Raw genomic sequence first — 25,344 nt, 5'->3', positions numbered from 1 at the left:
TCATTCTCTCTTGGTTTGTTTTCTCATGTCTTAGAGAAGCACTCCTATTGGCACTGGCCTTTTCATAAATGATGACAGTGCTTAAGGGGCCAGTTTCCCAGGTCTGGCCTTTATCCAGATCACCAGCGTGACTCAGGCACCTTCTTTGGCAAGGTGGATAGTGAGCAACTGAGGTATGCATGAATGAAGTGAGATTCTGGCAAAGGGATCTCCTGGGACTGGCGTGATGAGTTCATGCTGTGTTCCAGGCTGCCTGGAGAAAGCTGGCTCTGCAGATTTTCATGCATTTAATGGTCACAAGCTCCACGGCCTTCTAGGAGGCTGGAAGGCCTCGAGGCTTCCCTGAAGGTCAGAGCAGTTTTAATAGAGAAGTCAACCCAGCCCTAGGCTAACCTGGCTCGCTGTCCATGTTTTTCAGTAACTGTGGACCCAAACATGTTGAGAAGTGATGTCTTCGTTGATTTTTTGAAACTGGTACAGCTGGTAAGTTTGCTCTTCTTTGTTAAGGTGGTTATTTCACCACAGAACATGTCTCTTCATTAAGCACATAGGTGCTTCCAGCCATCAGCCCCACGGAGCCTGGACGCAGGTAAACTACATTCATCTGGAGTGCATTGCAGGATGGTTCCTATTGTGTTCCTTTGGAGGTTTAGATTCTGGATGGAAAATTAAGTGTGTCACTTGACCTTTAGTTCATTTTAATAAAGCAGATACCTTTTTCTCTGTAGCCTAAGCATTGTACACCTCAAAACTGGTCATGAAGAAGAGATTCTTTTGTCATTCAGGACCCCATGACAGTGCAGGGATGCTACTTCTATAGCTGAGTTCCGAGTGTGCCCTGGAGAAGCCAGCAGGCAGCAGTCACAGTCACGCCACATTGCTTGCATAGTCTCTGCTCCTAACTGTACAGGATTTGACAAAGGTAGGTTTACAGTTGTTTGTGGAAAATAATACAATAATTAATAAATAATAATATAAGAATAAACTCCGTTTTGTGTACTCACAGCTGTAAACCTACTTTTACCCCACGCTGTATTTAAGTGGATCCCAGAGAAAACCCAATCTGCATAGAATGATAGACAGCAGCTCACCTTCCTTTGTTGGTCTGACCCCTGCCCTCTTGTCCACTAGGGGCTGGGAATTCGCCAAGCACATTCGTTTAGCACATCACTCATTCTAATTGTACATACGGGAACATTTTTATGCCTGAAGGTATGTTCTTAACTGAAAGGAAAAACTTTGAAAAGCTTAGTTGTACAATGATATATTATTAAAGTGGGCCCCTAGCTTGGGAAAGAATGATACCTTGGTCAGAGTTGTAAAAAGTGGAAGCAGATTTCATTTATTCAGTCATTCAACTATGTTGATACACTGACTGGCCCACTCAACCTGACCCCATAGTCTAGTCATTTGTATTTTCACATGCACTGGATGGTTTAAAGAACACACACACACACACACACACACACACACACACACACACACACTTTCCTTTTCTTCAAAAAGTTTGTTGTTGAGGTGGTGTTGGTAGTAACATTGAAAGAGCGTATAAGGGTCTGTGACAGGGGTCCCCAAACTTTTACACAGGGGGCCAGTTCACTGTCCCTCAGACCGTTGGAGGGCCAGACTATAAAAAAAACTATGAACAAATCCTTATGCATACTGCACATATCTTATTTTAAAGTAAAAACAAAACAGGAACAAATACAATATTTAAAATAAAGAACAAGTAAATTTAAATCAACAAACTGACCAGTATTTCAGTGGGAACTATGGGCCTGCTTTTGGCTAATGAGATGGTCAATGTGCTCCTCTCACTGACCACCAATGAAAGAGGTGCCCCTTCCGAAACTGTGGCGGGGGCCGGATAAATGGCCTCAGGGGGCCGCATGTGGCCCGCGGGTCGTAGTTTGGGGACCCCTGGTCTGTGATAAAAGGAACCACCACAGACCTCAGGGACAGCTGTGGTATACAGTTTACTGTGTGTTCTGCATGTGTATGCATATCACTTTTGCTTTACAAATAGGCCCATACTCCTACCCACTGTCTGATTCTTGTGTTTTGAAAAACTTCTATCTTGCAAATTATCCCATGTCCATACACAGAAGGATGTCTGACCTTGATTCTATCAGCTTTTGTATGTGTACATTATGGTTTTTACTTTCACTGCTTTTTTTTTTAATGGTTAGCATTATTTTTTTTTAAGTTTTTATTTTTTGTTTTTCTTTTTGTATTTTCTTTTTTTACAGAGACAGAGAGAGAGTCAGAGAGAGGGCTAGACAGGAACAGACAGACAGGAATGGAGAGATGAGAAGCATCAATTATTAGTTTTTCATTGCACATTGCAACACCTTAGTTGTTCATTGATTGCTTTCTGATAGGTGCCTTGACCGCAGGCCTTCAGCAGACCGAGTAACCCCTTGCTGGAGCCAGCGACCTTGGGCTCAAGCTGGTGAGCTTTTGTGCTGGTGACCTCAAGGTCTCGAACCTGGGTCCTTGGCATCCCAGTCTGACGTTCTATCCACTGTGCCACCGCCTGGTCAGGCACTTTCAGTGCTTTTTAAAAATCATTCACGGATATTGGTTATTTGGAGCTTTGTTTTAAGTGTCTTTTTTTGTGATAATTTGAGATATTTTTACCTGATTTAGTTCTCTTAGTATTTCACCTTTATAAATTTATGCAAACGCCGTCTGCTTCAGCTGCATTCAACAGTCTCTTGTTGCTTCTTCTGATAAAGTTTTTACAGTGGGTTTATTTTTCTCTTTCACTTCTATGAATCTTGTCAACTTACTTTTGTATCCTTTTCCCATTTTACCTCTTTACCTGTTCTTTGAGGTCTGAGTTCAGAGAAACCATATTTTTATTAACACATCTATCATTTTCATCTCCTTAGTGACATCATTTTTGGGATGTATTTTTTAGCCTTAGTTGGTCATGTTTCTTTCCCCCTTTCTCTCAGGGCTTTGCCTCTGTCCCTTACCAGTTCTTCTCAACTTTGAAGGGACCGAGCTTTGTGACCCAGCTGTCCCGACACAGAATGTAGGGCAGGAGATGGAGTTCCGTCATTTGATTCTGTCTGTTGTACTTCCGCTCTTGCCTCTTGTTTCTTCCCCAAATCCTGAGCAGCATGTCCGGCAGTGAGGCCGCTAACCGCAGTCTCTCAGTCACGATCTGCACTCTAACCCCACTGTCCACTAAGCAGCCTGAGCAGCATGTCCAGCAGTGAGGCCACTAACCGCAGTCTCTCAGTCACGAGCTGCACTTTAACCTCAGTGTCCACCAAACAGCCTGAGCAGCATGTCCGGCAGTGAGGCCACTAACCGCAGTCCCTCGGTCACGATCTGCACTAACCCCACTGTCCACTAAGCAGCCTTAGGACCGGCTCAGCGATGGCCTGATGACTCAGGACTGAGATGGCTGAGGTTCAAACTTGGTTGCCCGACTTCCGATTTGTATGGCTTGAGACAATTTACTTAGCCTTTTTGTATCTCAGTTTCCCCCTTTTTTTTTTTTTTTTTTTTTTCATTTTTCTGAAGCTGGAAACAGGGAGAGACAGTCAGACAGACTCCCACATGCGCCCGACGGAGGGGTGGAGAAGCAAATGGGCGCTTCTCCTGTGTGCCCTGGCCGGGAATCGAACCCAGGACCTCCGCACACTAGGCCGACGCTCTACCGCTGAGCCAACCGGCCAGGGCAGATTCCCCATCTTTAATAAGTTTATATCTAAGTGAACCTTTTTTTTTTAATATTTATTTTTATTTTATTTATTCATTTTAGAAAGGAGAGAGAGAGGGAGAGAGAGAGAGAAACAGGGAGAGAGAAGGGGGAGGAGCAGGAAGCATCAACTCCCATATGTGCCTTGACCAGGCAAGCCCAGGGTTTCGAACCGGCGACCTCAGCATTTCCAGGTCGACGCTTTATCCACTGCGCCACCACAGGTCAGGCTCAGTTTCCCCATCTTTAAAATGGGGAAAATAGCTGCTGTCTCTTGGGTCGTTTTGAGGAGTAAGTGAGCAAGTGCTCTTAAAGCACTTAAATGTCACCTGACACACGTTCACACTTACGAAGTACTTGCTGTCTTTATCAATGCCGGTCCTTTTTTTCTCTTCTCAACCATAATGAGAGGTTGCTTTCTGCAAAGGTGGTATGTCTGCACATTCTGTGGGCGTCCCCTGCCACAGGTGCTGTCAGATGGGCCCAGAGTTCTGTCCCAGACAGGCCGAGTGCCCCCTGACGCGCTGCCCCGAGACACCTGCACTGCTGAGCCCGTGCCACCCCCAGACCGCTGCCCCTCCTCCCTGCCCAGGCGCGCCTTCCGCTGCGCGGAGCAGCCCCTCTGAAAACCCAGTGTGCAGGCCTGCCGCCGTTTCCAACTTCTTCAAAGATTATTTCTTCCAACTGTTTTCTTATTGCCTCCAAGAAAGAGAGCAGGACAGGCAGCTTGACTCCTGAAAATGTTTGTAAAGGAAGTTTGCGTTATGATTTTGAAAAGGAAATTATGTTTAAGTCAGGAAAGTTGTCCCGTGTGTGTTGTATCCCCATCCTGTTTTATACCATTCCTTTAAGAATTATCTTAAGATTTTATTGATTTTTAAAAAGGGGGGGAGAGAGAGAGAGAGAGAGAGAGAGAGAGAAAGAAAGAAAGAGAGAAAGGGGGTGTGGGTGGAGCGGGAAGCATCAACTCATAGTAGTTGCTTTTCCTATGTGCCTTGACCAGGCAAGCCCGGAGTTTCGACTGGTGACCTCAGCGTTCCTGGTTGATGCTTTATCCACCGAGCCACCACAGGTCAGGCTATGCTGTTCTTTATTGTTCATATGCTGAACAGATATGTATCGAATGCTGCTCAGAGCCAACATCACTCTGGAGGCAGGGGAGACACCAGTAACAGCACCCAGTCTAGCAGCAGAGTTTCCTGTCTTATTGGGGAGAGAGGAAAATCACTGGGCAAGTCACTAAATGTAGTGAGCACCGTGATCTAGGACCAGGCACATGATCCAGGACTGAGCACTACGGTTATAGGCCACGATCCAGGAGAGAGGTAGGGCGCCGTCTAGATTTCCATCCTCTCGGCCCATTTGTGGGCCCTGCCACTCCCCAAATATTGTCACCCCCTGTCTGTGACCTGGTGAGGGAAGGGCAAAGAGTTGGGTGGTCCTTGAGCCTTGGCCTCCCTTGATGTGGAGGTCACACTCTGAGAGAAGTTGACCTCAATTAAAACCAGTGTCGCTGTGTCACACACAACATTGGAGACTGGACACAGGATGACCGTGTGTCTGGGAGACGTGGTAGAGGGCGCCTTGGTCAGGGAGCCCTTCTAAAGGAAGTGACATCTAAGTTGGTATTGGAAGATTTCCAGGTGGGGAGGCGAATAAGATCATACTCTAGCCTTTTCTTTCCATCAAGGGGAAAACCCAACAAACAACCTAATATCTGGCAGTCTGGGAGACTCAGGACTGATACTGGGAAAAGGGAAGCAGTAGCCACTTCTACTCCAGCTGCCCGTAGACTCCCTGCCCCTTCTAGAGCCAGAGTGATTTATCAGTAGTGGACAGGTGCAGCCGGTGTAGGAGAGACTCGCCCGGCTGAGCAGTGAACGGTTCCCGGAGGGCCCGTGGGAGCGGAGAGGGCTGGCGTGAGCAGCGGCGACAGGAAAGGAGCCCGAGCAGCGGGACGCGGTGGCTCCCCCACTCAGTATTATATGGACCCTACTTGGACATTTTCACCGCCAAGTTCTTGGACTGCTGTTTCCAAGTGGTTATTGCCAAATGGTCACATGTTCATAGGCCTGGCTCTCCAGGTCTCAGCAGGTACAAGGACACCTTCTGGTCTCTGGGCAAGAACACGTGACATTGGAAACGTGAATATACACAACCTTCCAGGAGGCCAAAGAACGCATTTCTCAAAGGTGGCAAAGGCAAGCTGCAAAAATAAGGGGGGGGGGTACCTCTACAGGGCAGTTAGTCTGGACGAGGCCTGCGCGCTAGGTGCAGTCCCTCAGGTGTTCCTTACAGCTTGCTGAGGGGGGTGCTGTTAGCTTCAGGGTCACTGACTTGCCCAAGGATACATATCTCACAAGTGGAAGAGCTGGGATCTGAACCCAGGGAGTCCTTCTCCACTGAGGTAAGATATTTCTGTCGTGGTGGTAGTCCACCCAGCCCTGCCTCCCACCGGGTCCCCTTTGTTTTGTGTGTCTAGATCTGATCTGTCCTGATCACCTTAGAAATGAAGGGACTTCTGAAAAGGCAAAACCAAAATCTTAGACTCAAGACAATTTTATGGTCCTAGTTCTTAAACTGTCATGTTCTATGGCCTCATGTGAACAACATGTTTGAGAAAAAGAAATCAAGAAAGCATTTGGAGTGGCTTTTGCATGTCTGTGAAGGGAGGGGTGACTTGCATATTTGGGAAGTTTTGCTGACCGGGGCTATGTTTGGCTCATCTTAGAAGTGACTATTCCCCATTTCCTGTTAAGAATGTTTCTTTGTAGTGAAATGATTAGGGCCCATTATTGGGATAGAAATTTAGAGCTTGGTGAGTCCAAGTATAGATTTTCTTGGATAAGAAACCTCAGTAATAAGCTCTGCGGCTATTAGTGCAGAGTATCAGTAAAACACACTAATTGATCTTCTTTGGGAAATTAAGAAACTTCTCAGGTTATTAAGTTCAATTGGAAAAGAATTACCAGATGTGTGAAAGTGTGTTAAGGCAACCCGTGGTATTGGAGGATTTTGATGTTTCTTAAAGATAAATGTGTTTAATTTTCTAGTGTAAAGTGTGCAGTTGGATACCTGATCCACCTTAGATCAAGGTGACAGCTTAGCTAAGACCTTGCTTCTCTATAATCTACATTTACCTAGTTGTCTTTTCCCTCTAATTGTGTTTTTGTATTGCTTTTTATTACCTTTTATTAATTATGTACATTCTCATATACTTCAAACACCACAGAAAGAGCCACATTCCTCCTTGATCACCACTCCAAACCTGGACGACCTGAGCTATTGTGCACCAGCCTTTATCTCATGATGTAAAGGTTCTTCTGTGCCATTATTTATCCTCTTTACCATGTTCTAAAAATGTGTATTTTTTCAAAGCAAATTGTGCTTACAGTTTTAAAAGTAAAATAGTGTTATAATGGATTATCACATAACCCTGTCCTGCTCTTCAGAGACACTGGCTTTCACATCTTTCAGCTTTTTCTTCAGAGATTTAATAATCTGGAGGTAATGATACACATCTCTAACTTTCTCTTATTCCTTAATTTGTGGACATTTTCCACTGACTGCCTGTTATGGGTGGGGGGTGAGGATTTCATCTTTCTTCAATCACCTTTTTCCTCTCCCCTTCTATTCAATTTTGTTATGAAAATTAAATCGTTAGCTAGTATTTCGATCACTATAATATGTAAATATTTACCTTTACCTTCTTGAACGACTTTCCTTTTTATCTGGAGTTAAAATGGCATCATTTAAAAGAAAATGTATATGCTTAGTTGTCTTTAAACACTTTATAGAAAGTTGATTTTCTATACCTCCAGCAGTACTGAGAACAGAACTTTCCCATGGTCAAATCGGCCAGGTCCTTTTCTTGGAGGTGATCCACAGAGAGTCTCTGTCTTTCTGTTGTTGAGGATGAAAGAAGCTTGAGTAAGTTTTCCTGCTGGTTGGAAATAGCTAATAGAAAAGGAGAGTTTAAGAGTCGGAGTGGGTGGGATTGGTCTTGTGTTCAATGGCATCTAGTAATAGAGGGAGGAGGGTTGAACATGAATTGAGTCTGGTGGAGGAAGGATGCCTTTTAAACTGAATGTGAGACAAAGAGAAAGAAATACTGGGCAAGGCGGCAGGCACGGTCCAAGGTTTATGAGTAGATGCAGAGCAAGTCCCTTCTTGACATTTCTTCCATGATTATAGGAGGTAAGGTCAGCTGGTAGGGATGAGGGAGGAGGTAGATGTGGTTGGATGGTTGGGGAGAGTGGAGAAGGTTGAAATAGAGTGTGAGTCAGAACTCCATTGACTGAGGCAATTGGTAGGACATGCCAGAGAGGAGGAGGAAGATCGAGGACCAGTTGTCATCTCATGTGTCCCATTCCAACAAATGTCAGAGTTGGATGGTCCTTGAACCTTTTTCTTCCCTTGATGTGGAGGTTACCTGCTGAGAGAAGGTTATTTCAACTGAAACCATGTTGCGGTGTCAAACAGAACATAGGAGACTTTAATTGGAATGTTCTCTTCTAAAATATAGGCAATGTAAATATGCACTGGTGGGCTAGAGAGGGAGGTACCAGTTATAAACAATCGGGTTTTTTTTTATTTTTTATTTTTTATTTTTTTATTTTTCCGAAGCTGGAAACGGGGAGAGACAGTCAGACAGACTCCCGCATGCGCCCGACCAGGATGCACCCTGCACGCCCACCAGGGGGCGACGCTCTGCCCACCAGGGGGCTATGCTCTGCCCCTCCAGGGCGTCGCTCTGTTGCGACCAGAGCCACTCCAGCGCCTGGGGCAGAGGCCAAGGAGGCATCCCCAGCGCCCGGGCCATCTTTGCTCCAATGGAGCCTTGGCTGCGGGAGGGGAAGAGAGAGACAGAGAGGAAGGAGAGGGGGAGGGGTGGAGAAGCAGATGGACGCTTCTCCTGTGTGCCCTGGCCGGGAATCGAACCCGGGACCCCTTGCACGCCAGGCTGACGCTCTACCACTGAGCCAACTGGCCAGGGCTAACAATCGGTTTTTAAATGTTCAAGTTTAGATGCCACCATCCTTTTTTTAAGCCTCTCACTTAGATTGTTTGGAGAAATATGGCACCAAGATTGTTCAAATATCCATTTGTACAGGTACTGTTCAAAAGAAATTACTACATAATCCTTTATCTGAAGGAGCTTATCATCTAAGTAGCTCCTGAACCTAGCTTTAAACAAATTAAGTATAAGAAAGCCAAGAGCATTCAACAAACAAATAGTTGGATAGGGTAAGGCAGTGGTCCCCAACCTTTTTTGGGCCACGGACTGGTTTAATGTCAGAAAATATTTTCATGGACCGGCCTTTACAGTGGGACATATAAATGCACAAAATAAAATTATGCGACCAGCATAAAAACTGTGGTATTTTTAAATATAATTGTCGAACTTACGAGACAGGCGTCCAGAGTGAGTCTTAGACGGATGTAACAGAGGGAATCTGGTCATTTTTAAAAAATAAAACATTGTTCAGGCTTAAATATAAATAAAACAGAAATAATGTAAGTTATTTATTCTTTCTCTGTGGACCAGTACCAAATGGCCCACGGACCAGTACCAGTCCGCGGCCCGGGGGTTGGGGACCACTGGAGTAAGGTATTGGATAGATCTATTTAAGTTGCAAGGGAAAAAAAATCACAAATGGGAACTCTGTTCATTTAGATGAAAAGTCGAAGTCTGGCTGGCACTCCCTCCCCGCTCTCTACTCAAAGCTCCGTTTCTTCTCTGTGTTGACTCCATCCTCACAGAGCCTCTCTCCAGGCTGTGATAAAAATGGCCATGTGCTTTAAGATTAGCAGTCCCAGTGGGAGGAGAATGCCCTCACCTTCCTTCATCTTTCTCCCTAATAGAGTCATAACTCCGCTGGATGCGGCAACCTATGGGGTAATCGCTAGGAAGAAGGAGGAAGGATAGGGAGGGCAGTTGCCAATTGACTTGTTCCGTCCTGGCCAGTGACAAAGGGCTGGGTGTCTGTGACAGAATAAGAAGTAAATACATATTTGGTCTCTGAACTTGGTTCCCACACAGAGCTCCAAAAACCTTTGTAATTTTTTGAGTGATGGGGTGACAGGCATGTCTTACACAGAGCTTCTAAGAACTTTATATATATATAAATGTCAAATTATGTTACACAGCTGAAACTCATGTGTTATAAACCAATGTTACCTTAAAGAAAGTGTCTTTTTGTATGCTAATGAGATGACTGGTGACTGGGAACCCCTAGATAGCTTCAAGGTAGGATGGTCAAAGGAGTAATGAAAGGATTGGAACTTTTTGCCTCATTCCCTGGCCCTGGGGAGGAAAGAGGGGATAGATATTGAATTAATAATTGATCATGTCTATGTGCTGAAGTCTCTGTAAAACTCCCTAAAGCAGGGGTCCCCAAACTTTTTACACAGGGGGCCAGTTCACTGTCCCTCAGACCGTTGGAGGGCCGGACTATAAAAAAAAACTATGAACAAATCCCTATGCACACTGCACATATCTTATTTTAAAGTAAAAAAAAAACAAACAAACAAACAAACAAAAAAAAAAACGGAAACAAATACAATATTTAAAATAAAGAACAAGTAAATTTAAATCAACAAGCTGACCAGTATTTCAATGGGAACTATGGGCCTGCTTTTGGCTAATGAGATGGTCAATATCCGGTTCCATATTTGTCACTGCTAGCCGTAACAAGTAATATGTGCTCCTCTCACTGACCACCAATGAAAGAGGTGCCCCTTCCGGAAGTGCAGCGGGGGCAGGATAAATGGCCTCAGGGGGCCACATGTGGCCCACGGGCCGTAGTTTGGGGACCCCTGCCCTAAAGTGTGGGGTTGGGAGAGCTTCAGAGTCTTGAGCACACAGAGGGCTGGGAGGGTGGTGCACCCCGGGAGGCAGGGGAGCTCCCGCCCTTCCCACATACGTGGCCCTATGCATCTCTTCTGTTTGGCTCCTCCTGAATTGTATCTCTTACAATAAATGAGCAATCATAAGTAAAGAGCTTTCCTAAGTTCTGTGAGCTGTCCTAGAAAATGATCAAACTTAAGCAGGACATGTTGGGAACCTTCCATTTACAACTGGTTGGCCAGCAGGGTGGGAGGCCTGGACTTGCAATTGGCATCTGAAGCTGGGGCGCAGCAGCCTTAGGGAACTGAGCCTGGAACCTGTGGGGTCCAAGCTAACTCCTGTTAGTCAGCGTCAGAGGTGTTGGTGTGAACAGAGTAGAGAAAACAGGGTTTTTCCTTTAGTGTTCATGAGCAATGTAAAAGACGTAGGAGGGTTTTAAGCAAGAAAAGGACATTTTTAGTTTTGCATGTGAAAAATATTTCTCTGGCTGCTGTGTGGAGAGTGCTTTGTGGGGGGGGGGGCACACTGGGGAAGGGGAGGTAGAAGCGAGGAGACCAGTGAGGAGGCCATGGCAGGGGTCTAGGGAAGTGTCAGTTGGCTCTAAGGTGCTGGTGGGGAGATGAAAAGTAGATGGATTCAAGAGATAGTTTAAGATGTAAAACATGCAGGACTCAGAACTTGACTAAATATGAGTGTTGAAAACATCTTCCTGATTCTTTTCTTGACTCCTTTATTTTTATCTGTTGCCACTAATTTAAATTAAAGATGTAACTTCCTCCTCACTTTCCCAACCATAACAAAACAATAAAGCTGCTGTTTGAGGGACGACCATGAGTGCTCTTCCAAGTTCTAAATGCTGCCTCCTGAATCCTCACCACAGCCCTGTGAGGTGAGCACTATTACTATCCTGATTTTATTTTATTTATTTATTTTAAAAGATTTTTATTTATTGATTTTCGAGAGAAGAGGGAGAGAAAGGGGGTGGGAGGAGGAGCGGGAAGCATCAGCTCATAGTAGTTGCCTCTCAGATGTGCCTTGACGGGGCAAGCCCAAGTTTTCGAACCAGTGACCTAGCGGTCCAGGTCAATGCCTCATCCGCTGCACCACCATAGGTCAGGCAACCATCCTTATTTTAGAGCAAAGGAATGAGGTACACAGAAGGAAAGTAACCTCTCCAGGTTTACACACCATCAATGCGATGAGTGAGGGAGGTATCCTGGTAACCCAGACAGTCTGCTCTGTAGATTATGTGCTTCTTAACCATGTGATCTGGCCCAGACCCTCAGTACCTTATGCGCAGATTACTGCAGCCAACCTGTCTTGAATCTCCCCTACCCCCCAGACTCCGTTCTAGTCCATTTTCACCACACTGCCAGCCAAACCTTTCTATAACTCCATTTCCATCCTCCCATTTCCCCATCCAGAACCACCATAGCTTTCTTTTGTCTTTTTAATAAAATCCTCGATTGTCTGATTTCAGGACCATCTGTTATCTGACTTGCTCTACCAATCAAAATGCTTCGTCACTCTTCTTTTGCAGAAGAATTTAATAAAGATATGCATTTATATTATTTTAACTTTTCATATAATTTAGATATCTTACTGGTGGTCTGCCGTATGGTTTGAGTTGGGAGCTACATTGAGGTAACCTGAGTTAACACTGGGGTTTGCTTTAGAATCTTATCACAAAGCAATGGCATTCTTTCCATTCACTCTGTGAGTGGTCCTGTCTCCTATCCCGCCCCTGCCGCGAGGTAAGAGATGTTTGAGATATTAGGCAAAGGTGTACCTAGAAAAGGACTATTTCCAACAATCCCATCAGGGGAACCCCTGACTACCTGTGTATAGGCTAAATATGGTGTTTTTTTTTGGGGGGGGGGTCTTGCTGGATTCACCATCAATCAGTTATCATGACTGTAGGGGAACTAGGGAAGTTTCCAAAATTCTCCTGGAAAGATAGAAGTGAGGAAAGTGTCGCCTGAGGTTGTATGAGGATTGCTCAGGGCCAGTGCTGTGGAAAAGAAACCAGCAGCTCTGACATTCTGGGAAAGATCTTGGAATGATTCTTGAGGGATTCTAGGAAGTAGATTGCCCCAGTACTGGATGCTTAGAGGGAAAACGTGGTAGGTGACTCAGCATTTGCTGGTTCAGAGGCCGATTCTGACAAAAAGACACAGGACTGTCTGAAAATTGATGGTGATCGGTAGGTGGCTAATTTATGGCAGGTCTCCAGAGACCTATTCTATGTGGAAGGAGGCAGCATAACATGGTAGTTGATGCAGGGGCCATATAACTTACACTTGGACACTTTGGGAAATGAAAGGAGTGCTAAAATTATTATACTTGTAGTAGACCGCTTTAGCTGCCTTAACAAAATATAGACTGGATGGCTTAAACAGAAATTCCTACAACTGAGAAAGAAATTTCTTCTTTGTGCATGCATGGAAAGAGAACAAGCTTCCTGCTGTCTCTTTTATAGGGGGACATGACTTCAACTAACCCTAATCACCTCCTAAAGGCCCCATCTGCAAATACCATCACACTGGAGGTTAGGTCTTCAACGTATGAACCGGGTGGTGGAGGAGAGACAACATGTAGTCCATAACAATGGTGGATGACAGGCTCACCCTGGAACCTTCCTGGGCCAGCTCGGAGTTGTGATCACCCTATTGAAAGCCCAGGCCCTAGAGTCTTGTGGAGCTGGCCTTGAATTGTGCCTCTGCCACCTTCTAGAAGTGTGTCCTGGGCTAACTTATTTAACCTTTATGAACTTCATCTGAAAAAAGAGGAGTTAAGTTAGAAAAATTAAACTAGCTACTATATGTGAAGCAGTTAGCACAGAGCACTCTAACAATATATTTGTGTATAATAAATGCATAGATCTATTTACTCATAAATTATATGCTATAGATACATGTCACCTACATAGGTAGATATAATACATTCAAAAACATATGTTGTTTTTTTTGAACCAATCTTTTGAATTTGGAAAACAGATTATCTTCTTTAAAGTATTTAGGCTCAGAATGATAGAAACTTAGTAATTGTAAGTATGAGGGGAGGAGGAGTTAAAATGTAAACTCAAAGCTTACCTTTTGATAACAAAATTAAGAAAAGTAAGCCTGTCATTAATGTGATTGTACTTTTGAGGTAACTGGGCAATGTGGTTGAGGGTTTTTTTTATTATTATTATTTTTATTTTATTTTATTTTATTTTTTTGTATTTTTCTGAAGCTGGAAACGGGGAGAGACAGTCAGACAGACTCCCGCATGCACCCGATGGGGATCCACCTGGCACGCCCACCAGGGGGTGATGTTCTGCCCCTCCGGGGGGTCGCTCTGCCACGACCAGAGCCACTCTAGCGCCTGGGGCAGAGGCCAAGGAGCCATCCCCAGCACCCGGGCCATCTTTGCTCCAATGGAACCTTGGCTGTGGGAGGGGAAGAGAGAGAGACAGAGAGGAAGGAGGAGGGGGAGGGTAGAGAAGCAAATGGGCGCTTCTCCTATGTGCCCTGGCCGGGAATCGAACCCGGGTCCCCCGCACACCAGGCCGATGCTCTACCACTGAGCCAACCGGCCAGGGCCTGTGGTTGAGGTTTAAATCTCTCCCATTCCCTACAAAGCCTGATGTCTAATCTATTGTGTCTGTGAATAAGGGGGGGTGAGTGAAAGATAAAGGGGAAGCATTGCCTGTTAGTGGGGGTTTACCTGGTCAGCTTACCTGAGCCTCCGCTCTGCGATCTCAAACAATCTTCAGATTGGCCATTTGGATCTCCTCTCCTGATACCAAAAGGTAAGGTGACCTGGGCTGGATGCAAATTTTTTAGTTACTAAAGTGATTACTTCCTCCCTCGCCTTGCTCCACCCTCTCTATTATTAATATTCTGATTTATATAATAGGATTCAAACACAGTAAATGGTTTGAGTGACTCTCAGTTCTCCCAAGGTAGACCTATAGCCCGTGCCATTCTAAATGCCTAGGAGAAAAGTGAACTGACTGCCTGCATACCACGAGTATTAGGGTTAATCTGTCATCGAGGCCGGGATGGGAAAGTCTGTGACCTGAATCAGCCTCCCCAGAGATGGGGCAGCACTGGGAACGGACAGGATCCCCTTTGGGAGGTGCTAGAAACAGCACACCTTCAGATACAGCCGCTCTGTGAGGCCTGTCTGGGCAGCTCCGGGCCATGCCTCCTCCTGGGGTCCTGCTCTCCCTGGAAACTAAGCGCCAATCAGTAAATGTCAGCCTTGAACTTTCCTAAACTCTGATGGCCTTCCAGTGTCTCTAGAGCAGGGGGTCTCAAACTCAACTCAGCATGTGGGCCGCAGAGCAAGATCACAGCCGTTCTGCGGGCCGCACTAGGTCTACAAAAGGCAACTGTTACGCAACACTTTTCTCACTGCAGTTGAAAACAAAAAAAAATCAGTACAACAAGCACAATCGTACATGCAGTTTACTCAGTGTCACAAAATGACCAGAAACTGTAGTTCGCATCACAACTGCTGTTAACTAAGCTAATATCTAGCTAGGATGCTAGAGAAATGAAAAATACAAGTAGGCCCCTAGGCTTACTTAATTTTATCCAAAATATTTTGAACTTCGTGGATTAGTCTGCGGGCCACACAAAATTGTTCAGCGGGCCGCATGCGGCCTGCGAGTTTGAGACCCCTGCTCTAGAGTGTCCTTGACAGTTTAAAGCAGTCCCTGGAGAACTCACAGGTCAGACTGGCACTCACCGTAGCGCACACGTGCGCCTCCTGTGTGCACAGGCACAGGTGCAGCTGCCCGGCCTCCAGCGTGCACAGGCACAGGCGCAGCCGCGCGCCCTCCTGCGTGCACAGGCACAGGCACAGGCGCAGCCGAGCGCCCTCCAGCGTGCACAGGCACAGGCGCAGCCGAGCGCCCTCCTGCGTGCACAGGCACAGGCGCAGCCGAGCGCCCTCCTGCGTGCACAGGCACAGGCACAGGTGCAGCCGCGGGGCCTCCTGCGTGCACAGGCACAGGCACAGGCGCAGCCGTGCGCCCTCCTGCGTGCACAGGCACAGGCACAGGCGCAGCCGCGCGCCCTCCTGCGTGCACAGGCACAGGCGGAGCAGCACTGAGCAGGGAGCGCCTCAGTTGGGCGCCCACAGCAGCCGCTCGCTGCCACACAAGTCACAAGCTTGCACACTTAAGATTTTTGCTGTAGCAGAATCATAAATTACTGCAGTTTATGGACTTTTAGGGATGCCTGAAAATAGTAAAAATGAGAGTTTAGTAAATCTGAGACCACCAAGGACATATAGATGATTTTTTCCCCCTAAAATGGATGCCTTGTTGTTTATCTGAAAATTATTCAAGTTCTATGTCATTGCATTGCTTTGGCCCCTCTCAATCCCCACCGTGTCCCCCAAATCTCTGCCCTGGGCTCTCATGTGCTTCTGCATACTGTGTCCCTCAGGGTCGGGCGCAGGACACAGCTGACTGTCCCCTCCGTGAGGGGTGCCCTGAGGTCATGGCGGGGCTTATTGTGCTTTCCCTTTGCTCACAGGACACGTTTAGCATCTCTACCAAGAAAGCCTCTCTGGACATATTTCTGCCCAATGGAAGGAGCATTCCAGTTGAAATCCTAACGTCAGACACCGCCGAAAGGGTCCTAGAGGTAAACTTCATCTAAACTCCAGCCCAGAACTAAATGCAGGAAGAAGCACTATTTAAAGGCAGGGACTAGGATGCAGTTTTCTTCTGGAAGCTTCCTGCCTACCGTTTCACCCTGGACAATTGATCTGCCAAGATGCTGGGATCTTCTGGGAGACTGGCCGGGGAATCTGAGCTACAGCCAGTACCAGGTTTTACTCTTTGGTTTTACTCTCCCTGTGGACATCAACTTTCCAGAGATCTCTTAGAGCCTTCCCAGAGCTGCTGTCAGCTCCTGGGGACTCAGCCAGGGATGTGCCCTGGAAATACAAGTGCTTTGTTATGGGGGGTCCTGTGGGTGGGAGCAGAAAGGAAGGTGGAGCCCAGATGAACCTGAAACAGGCCACCGTGAGGAGGGCTGGTGACAGGGTCTGGGAGAATGTGACGTGGGTTTGTCAAAGGCTAAAAGAATTGTACTCCTCCCTCCCAGGGAAAACCCCTGAAAGCAACACCCCAGCGAGCCTAACTCTGTGCCAGACCTTAGGTTAGTGGGCTCTCTGAGGACTCTAAGGGACGAGACCCAGACAGCTTCCTCCCCTTCTTCAGATGTGGCTGTGACCAGCGCTGCCCTGGGCCTGTCCTCCCTCTGAGCTGGGCTGTGGTCGGACACCGTCTCCTCACACCCACACACTGTTCCCAGTCCCCTTTTCTCTGGAGGGTTTTAGTTCTATCCTCCAGAGAAACTTACACGGAAGAATAGGAAGTTATAAACAGAGGAAGTAGGGGAGGTTCCAGGACCCTGCCAAGGCCAGAGTTCTTTTGCTGGGGTCGTGATATCTGCTGCCTTCCGAGCCTGAATGAACCAAAGTGCTCCCTGCTGGGTCCCCAGCTCTCGAAGTCACCTTTGCCCAAGACAGTGTGTGTGTGTGGAACAGGGTTGGTTCTCTGCGCCGTGACTCTTTCTAGCCTGGAGATTCAGCCCACTGTATCTCCCTGCCCTCAGAAGAGCAGTTTGTGTTCCCAGATAGGAAACACCCTTTCTCTAGATCTTGGCTCCACCTGAGCACGATCATTTTGGATATTTTTTCTTGGGAAGTCGGTGCACATACCCCACCCTAGCCTTTTCATAGCCCCTGTATTTCTGACCTGGTGAGTGGCAGTAGCGGCCACCACATTGCTGAGGCCATCCATGGAGAAGTGACTGCAGGCTCCTCCTCTGACTCTTCCTGCTGCTGTATCCCATGTCTCTCTCCTGGTCATCCTTCCTCCTGTTTCCTCCTTTCTACCCCCATGCCCCTGGTTCAAGCCCTCATCATTCTTAGCTAGCTTTCTACAAGCAGCCCCCAAAATGGTCTCCCTGCTTCCAGTCTTGCTCATCTTCTGTACAGATTTCCAGAATGATCTTTCTAAAAAGCATCATAGGAGTTGATGATTACTGCTTGAGGGGATTTATACCAATCCCCCACTCCCCAAACCACAGTTCCCTCAATTGCCCTCCTGGGACCTACAAAGTGGGAGATAGACACATAAATGAAAAAGGAGAAGGACAGGAATAGTGAGAGTGGGGACCATAAGCTCAGATGCCTCTGGGGCTGGGCAGGTAGCTCAGGTGCAGCTGCGGGTGTAAGAGAACCTGGAAATGGTTGGGCCTCTGGGGCCCTGGAGAGCACCTGCCCCACCTGATGACATCATCTGCCCCACCTGATGACGTCATCATTGACATGTTTTCACCGCTGGGCTCGCTGGCCAAGCTAGACCTACCTGTAGCTGAAATTAGGGGCTGGTGGGAGTCTGGGGTCTCCTGTGTGCTGTCATGTCATAGCTGTGTAAGTCTGGGTGAGTTGCTTAAGCTGTCAAGACAGTGTCTAAGTAATTATAGAAATAGCTCACATTCCATCAGAAGTGCTGGTTAGGGTTAGTCACTACCATTGGTATTGTTAGTGATATTAGAGGTAGTGCTACATAAGTATTGAGTTGGGCAGTAAGGCTAGGGTTCCACAATACGTCTGTCTTGTCCAGTTTCCTGCCTAGCATAAGTTGAATTAGATACATTTGTGATCTCAGGAAAACGTACTTTCTCTCTTCCAATCACATTGGCTTGTGAGAAATTCCCACCTATGACACTGACATCATTAGCATCAGATAAGTTTAGCTGAGGCTCTATCCTTAAAATGGTGGAGTTTCTGAGCACATAGCCTGGCAGAAATGTGTCTTCTCTTCCAGGAGCTGGAGATTCTCCTGCTCGCATAAAAATGTAATTAAAATTTTGCAATGAAAAATCACAGTCTGTGTTTCCTAAAGCATCCTGCCTCACTCTCACTTTGCTGTCCCTGACCACCTCACCCCCATTTTGCTGGGCTCTTTAAGGACTAGCAATAAGTCCACAGCTTTTTTTTTTTTTTTTAAATTTTGGATGCGTTTGTGTTAATATCGCTTTATTGCTGGTGCTTGTGTTTTGTAGCATTGTTAACATTTGCCAAGAAATATCATTGTCTCTTTCTGTAGAGGCTTACTCCACTCAACAGAAGGTGCTTGTATTTGTGTCTTCATAATGAGTCAGAGAAGAGAGAAATCTATGTCATTTGAGTGGATGTGGGTCAGAGATCTGTATCTACCAGCACATATCCTCTCCCCCCACGCACAGAGGGGCCCATGGGTCCCCCCAGAGCATGGGGGAGAAAGTAAGGGAGAGAGGAGAATGCAGCTTAGTGTTGGGAAAAGTTGGAGAAAGTTCCCAGTCCTTTGCAAGGCTACACTGAGAACACCCACTCATTCTGTCCATCTCATAAGGTTGCCTCATGAGGGGTAATTGTCAGATATCGGACAAGAAATGTCCCCCTTTGAACCTGGCATTTGTACAGCTTCCACATGAGAATGTGGAGCCATGGTTAAAGTGTTGTCTCAGGCACAGCAGCGTAAAGGTGAATCCTTGGGTGTTAGAGATGATGTGTAAGTGGGGCATCCAAAAAACCACTCAGAAACCCAGTCTTAACGAGGCAACAGTTGGGCTGGGTGGGTGATGATGGAGAGTCTGGGGTAGTGGCATGGAAGTTCCTGCTAGGGGAACACTACAAGGTTACAGTCCTGTGACCCACTGGGGAAGATGCCCCCATTGGTATTGAAATGAAAGTCCTTTGATGTGAAAGTCAAAAAGGAATTTGAAATGAGGGTAGCTCGTGCCTGGGACCTGAGTATTTCAAGTGTGCATACGCCATGTAAATTAGATGTGAACATCACAAGAGGCATCAGACAGAAGCAGGCCTAGGGTATCAAAGGCTTGTAGCTCATAGACTGTTATATGACAGCCATGTAGTAGGAAATACACCTTTCCCCAATATCTGGTAATTAAGCCCACAGGAAGGTGAATGTTGTAGGACAGATGTTAGTGGAGAATTTAGTGCTGCCCTCCAGTGGACAATAAAGTCCTAATTGATCCAGGAGACATGTCCACATCTGAGGTGGGACATCCAGCCTCAGCTGAAGCCAGTTAATGTCCATTGTGGTGGGACAGATACTTTTTTCTTCACTATCACTTTTTTTAATTTCTAAATTTAAGCATGGACCATTTCAGATTCAGAAAACATTTATTTTAAGGTGTGCCCATTAAAGCACTTTTTATTGTGTTTACAGTCAGTTTAAAATTCTGCACATCATAGCGTACATGGTGAATACTTCTAACATTTCCCCTTTTCTTATCTTTGGCTAAAGGTGGTGTCACAAAAAATTGGACTGTGTCGGGAGCTCTTGGGCTACTTTGGCCTATTTCTCATTCGGTTTTGCAAGGAGGGGAAGCTCTCTGGTAAGAATGACAGAAGGAGCCCTGGCTGATTAGCTCAGTCATTTAGAGTGTCATCCTGAAACTCCAAGGTTGTGGGTTTGATCCCCAGTCAGGGTACATATGGGAAGCAACCAATAAATGCACAACTAAGTGGAACAACAAATGAATGCTTCTCTCTCTCTCCCTTCTCTTTCTTCCTAAAATCAGTCAATCAATAATTAATAATAATAATAAAGGACAGAAGAAATGTCATGTAGGCAGGTGCTCAGCCCAGAGATGAAAGAGCTGGTCACCCCCCTCCCCAGGGTGTGTGGTCTCTACTACTGTTCTCCACTCATGGATGAAAAGTTGGGGGGATGGGAGGTGGCGTCTGTGATCAGGGCGAGCTGGGACAAGTAACTCCAGAGAGGTGGCATGAACAGGAGCAAGAAGTCAGGTCTTCCCAGTAACTACGTCCTCCTGTGCCTGCCCTGGTCCCAATCCTGATAATCCACCTCACCTTGACCAGCCTGCCCTGGCTGCTGACCACCAGCTGCACCCTACGCCCCTTGGAGTGCCAGTCTCCAGTCACCAGGACATCTCATCCCACCATCATTTCTCCTTGTGAAAGAATATTCTATAAAGTACAGTTGATATAAATAAGTTCTTAGATTCTTTAAAGAGATATAATGAGATAATAGAAGATGACAGTCCAATTCACCTAGCTTTTGCGTCTTTCTGCAGTGCATTTCTAGATAGTGTGAGTTTTTTAGCTGTGAAATGTTACCAATTATCACAAAGTAGTTTATATACGTCCCGAGGAAGCTGTGGGAATATGGTTTGCAGTTAGAAGTTAAGGGGATTGTGTGTTGGCTTGGCCACTGGGATCTGTGCGTGCTGCAAGGGCGCTGGACCTCTGTGGACCTCTGTTTCTTCATCTGTGTAAAACATTGCTTACTGAATTGCTGGTATTTTATGAAGATGAAATGTTATTTATTTTTTTACTAAACCTTACAGATACAAGAGAATATTATATTTTATTCTTCCCAGTAGAAATGCTTTATGTTCTCTCTCTCTCTTTTTTTTTTTTTTTTGGTATTTTTTTGAAATTGGAAATGGGGAGGCAGTCAGACAGATTCCTGCATGCGCCCGACCGGGATCTACCCGGCATGCCCACCAGGGGGTGACACTCTGCCCATCTGGGGCATTGCTCTGTTGCGACCAGAGCCATTCTAGCGCCTGAGGCAGAGGCCATGGAGCCATCCTCAGTGCCCGGGCCAACTTTGCTCCAATGGAGCCTCGGCTGCAGGAGGGGAAGAAAGAGACAGAGAGGAAGGAGAGGGGGAGGGGTGGAGAAGCAGATGGGCACTTCTGTGTCCCTGGCTGGGAATCGAACCCGGGACTCCTGCACACCAGGCCGACGCTCTACCACTGAGCCAACCGGCCAGGTCCTATGTTCTCATTTTAAAGCCACTGGATGTAAATTATCTGTGCTGTTTCAAGCGGTAAGACTCCCTTTCCTCTCTCCCCAGTTATGAAAAAGTTAGCAGACTTTGAACTCCCTTATGTGAGTCTTCGAAGTTCTGAAGTGGAAAACTACAAGGTCGGACTCAGGAAGTGGTGAGTAAGCATTGTGACAGGAGGCACTGGAGGTTGTCTTGCCATCACCGATCAGGATTTGTCATTCTAACCATGTTGGCTCACAGCCCGACAGCCAGTGAGAGACTGGGGAAGGCGAAGAGGAAAGTAGTGAAGAAGTCAGAGCGGGCAATGATGGGTCTATTTGTCCTAAAGGGAAGGATGTTGAGGATGACTTTCACTGGTCTCAAGTAAATACTCAAGGGATAGTATTGTGAGGATGGCAGCATGAAGGTAAGTAAGGCTTAAAAAACAAGGGCTATTGGGGTTGGGATGGAAACAGGTAATGGTGAGGAACTGTGGGTCGTGGGCTTGCTTTCAAATGGATTATCGACTGTATTAATTGAAGGAATTTGTTGATGATCATGAACAGGTCTGACTCATTTGTTGAATTGTGATGTTCCCTGGAAGCAAAGGGTGGACTCAACTAACTTGCAGTGCATTTAAACTCTATATAGTCAGCTTATATTCTGAAAGGATTTCAGTGATAAGTCCATATATACCAGGACCAGCCATATTCCTAGATCAGTAGGGCACCTTGCAGAAAATCCTGCCATTTCCCCAAGAAACAGGGGCCCTACAAAGAGGAAGGAAAAGAAATAAAGGAAAATAACAAGACCCAGGACACTCCCCTAACCCCACATAACCTGTAACCTGTAGTTCGAATATTTATTTCCATGGCTATATTGGATTGCTTCTTTGGTTCACTCTCTCCTGGCTCAGATATTCAGTAATCTGAGCGCAGAAGCTTGAAAGCAAAGCATTTTGAAATCTAGGAATAGTAGTTATCTTGACCTTGTGATGCCCTGCTAGAGCTCTGCTCTACGGTTTTTAATTTTGGAAGGACATTCCCAGCAAGGCTAGAAGTTCATTTACTGTTATTCAAAAGTATTCTGAGAAATGGTCAAAATCTTTGGCATGGAACCCTGAGAAGGGAAAAGGAAACCCTTGCATGGTTCCATCCTAAGGTTTCTAGAGTAGCCGTTCTTCTGGAAGCTGCTCAGTGTAATGAGTGGCTCAGCACAATTATTCCTGGGATCACAATATGTGAATCTAAGCCCCAGCTCCCTCAGGATTTAGCTGAATAACCTTAGCCAAGTTATCTAAAATGTCTAAGACTCAGTTTCTCTATCCATAAAATGGGAATAATAATAATAGAGTCTACTCCATAAGATGATTGTGAAGGTTAAATAAACTGATCCCCAATGCTTAATAAATGTTGGTTTTGTTTGTTATTGTTATCTTGAGGATAATAATGATGATAATAGTAATGACAACAACAGAAATTTCTGGGGCTTCGACTTGTTGCCCATGAGCTCTCCGGAGAGCCTGAGCAAAGGAGAGATGAGGATTCTGTTCCTCACCTTGAAGCTTGAATTAGCAATCGGGCTATGCCTATGTTTTCATTAAATAGGTAAATGCTAGATCATATGTGCAAGGTCAAATGTCTGCCTACAAGCTCACATTTCAGATCCAGACAGATGCCTTCGCTCTTGGTAACTGGGAAGAAAGGAGGTCTCCCTTCAGTTGTTAGAGGTGGGGACCAGCTCACCGGAAGGGGAGAGCCTGGCACAGGGTCCTGCAGGTGTCCGGTCCACTTTCTGGGGGAAGTCTTACAGGATGAGAGCAAGGAGGCTTCACAGTGAGCCCTAGTCAGTCTCAGAGATTTTTCTCTACCCATAATTCCCTGGTACATCTCTCCAATGATGTTATGCTTCTTTCCAGACCTGAGGGTGCCCACCCTCACCTCTCAGAGCCCCAGTCTGGGATGGGCCTGGGGGCTCTCCAACTCTCTGATGTAACAGTTGCTGTTGTCTGTTACGTGGGGCCCCTGGGATGCATGAGTGAAATAGTTAAATAGAAAATAAATAAGAATGTTTCAGCTGCCTCTTTCCCCACGCCCCAGAATGAAGTTGATCTTCAACTAATATTTTCATCCTATTCCTAGTCTCAGCCATTCCATTGCCTATTTGCCTGACACATCTGAGAGCAGCGGCCCTGCTTCCCTCTGCCTCACGCTTTCCTGGCCGTTTCTGCCAGTTCTTAGCGTGCTGCTGTACTTCTATCTGTCACTTCCATTCGTCTTGGTGATTCTGGGTCCCTGAGACAGACATGGTACCTTACTGTATGCTAGTCAGTTTGCCAAGGTGCAGAGGGCAACTCTGAACAGGACCCAGCCCCTGGGCTCAGGGGTCCTCATACTTGGTATCAAGATCAACTTGATTAGAGCAGTGATCAGGATAAACTCAGGGTGCTGAGAAAGCAAGAGTGGGTTTAAACACAGCCTTGGAGAGTAGGGAGCAGAGGAGGGGACATGCGGATGAGGCTGCCAGGAGAAGCAGACACAGCAGGGACAGGGTTTGCTGAGGTGTGTGCCCTTCCAAGCAGAAGGACAGAAGAGAAAACGTGATCGGAATACCGAGTGTTGGGGAGGGGGATGTGGTAAGAGGTGGAACTAGAAATGAAAATGGGTGTCCGTGAAGGGCCTTGGAAGGGAGCAGAATAAGTGCTCTAGTTGCTGAGACCACGAGAGTCTGGAAGGTTACGCAGGAAACAGTACCCCTGTTAGAATGTAGAGCATGACCGAGGGAACACCAGTGAGGCAGACAGCCTCCTGAGGAGGTGACCAGAGCAGCTCAGGCAGGAGATGAGGGTGTCCCGGGTTCAGGATGGCGATATAGGTGTGGGTACGGGCAAGTTAGAGTGCCAGGTATTGTGGGGTGGGGAAGCTCCCGCAGGACTTGGTGACTCAGTGGGGCTGCTGTGAACAGGGTGCAGACCACTCCCTGAAGCATTATTGGTTTGCCCCTCTGCTCTCAGTGCGCACTAGGCAAGAGCCTACAGTGTGGAGGGAGTGGGAACGGAAGAGACGGACGAAGTGGAGGGACAAACTGAAGGCTGGGCACGTGGAGGGGTGGGGCTTTGTCAGAAAAGGTTCCTGCGTTCCAAGTAGAGAGGGCCACCACCCCAGAAAGCAGGCACTCCCAGCTGTGCCCGCTCGCTGTGTCGTATGAATTAATGCAGCATAGGCCCTGGCTGGTTGGTTCAGTAGTAGAGCGTCGGCCTGGCGTGCGGGAGTCACAGGTTCGATTCCCGGCCAGGGCACACAGGAGAAGCGCCCATCTGCTTCTCCACCCCTCCCCCTCTCCTTCCTCTCTGTCTCTCTTTTCCCCTCCCGCAGCCAAGGCTCCGTTGGAGCAAAGATGGCCCGGGCGCTGGGGATGGCTCCGGGGCCTCTGCCTCAGGCACTAGAGTGGCTCTGATTGCAGCAGAGCAATGCCCCAAGATGGGCAGAGCATCACCCCCTGGTGGGCGTGCTGGGTGGATCCCGGTTGGGTGCATGCGAGAGTCTGTCTGACTGCTCCCTGTTTCCAACTTCAGAGGAAAAAAAAAAAAAGAATTAATGCAGCACCCCTGAATTATGCAGGTACCTGGACCCATCCCTCGACTCCATGCTGATGGACTGCAGAGCAGCTGTAAGCTTGATCTACATGCAGGTGAGGGGAACCAAGAACACCACATATTATGGGCCACTTGGGTTTAAAACATTGGGAAAAAATTGTAGGGCCTAAGAATTCTGCCTCCCTACCTAGAATAGGCAAATTCAGAGACAGAAAGTAGAACAGGGCTGGGGGAGGGGAGGAAGTATTGTTTAATGGGTACAGAATTTTCACTAGGCATGATGAAAAAGTTTTAGGTTTAGAGAGTGGTGATGGTGACGCAACATTATGAATGTTTTGGTGCCACTGGATTGTATGGTTACAAAT

General features: G+C 46.7%; 1 protein-coding gene across 4 annotated transcripts in view; it reads left to right on the top strand.

Annotated features, from left to right (window-relative positions):
- SNX31 (sorting nexin 31) overlaps positions 1–25,344 on the top strand; it is a 73,581-nt gene that overhangs the window by 15,480 nt on the left and 32,757 nt on the right. For all 4 annotated transcript variants that reach the window (XM_066372481.1, XM_066372482.1, XM_066372480.1 and 1 more), the window contains exons 4-8: positions 419–483; positions 16,097–16,207; positions 19,891–19,981; positions 21,472–21,559; positions 25,005–25,074. In XM_066372481.1, the coding sequence (XP_066228578.1) occupies positions 419–483; positions 16,097–16,207; positions 19,891–19,981; positions 21,472–21,559; positions 25,005–25,074 (425 nt within the window). The remainder of the gene's footprint in view (positions 1–418; positions 484–16,096; positions 16,208–19,890; positions 19,982–21,471; positions 21,560–25,004; positions 25,075–25,344) is intronic.

The sequence above is a fragment of the Saccopteryx leptura genome, chromosome 3 (assembly GCF_036850995.1).
Source record: "Saccopteryx leptura isolate mSacLep1 chromosome 3, mSacLep1_pri_phased_curated, whole genome shotgun sequence".
Taxonomy (NCBI): Eukaryota; Metazoa; Chordata; class Mammalia; order Chiroptera; family Emballonuridae; genus Saccopteryx; species Saccopteryx leptura.
The sequence above is the reverse complement of the archived record's forward strand: the minus strand, read 5'-3'. Positions and strand labels throughout refer to the sequence as shown.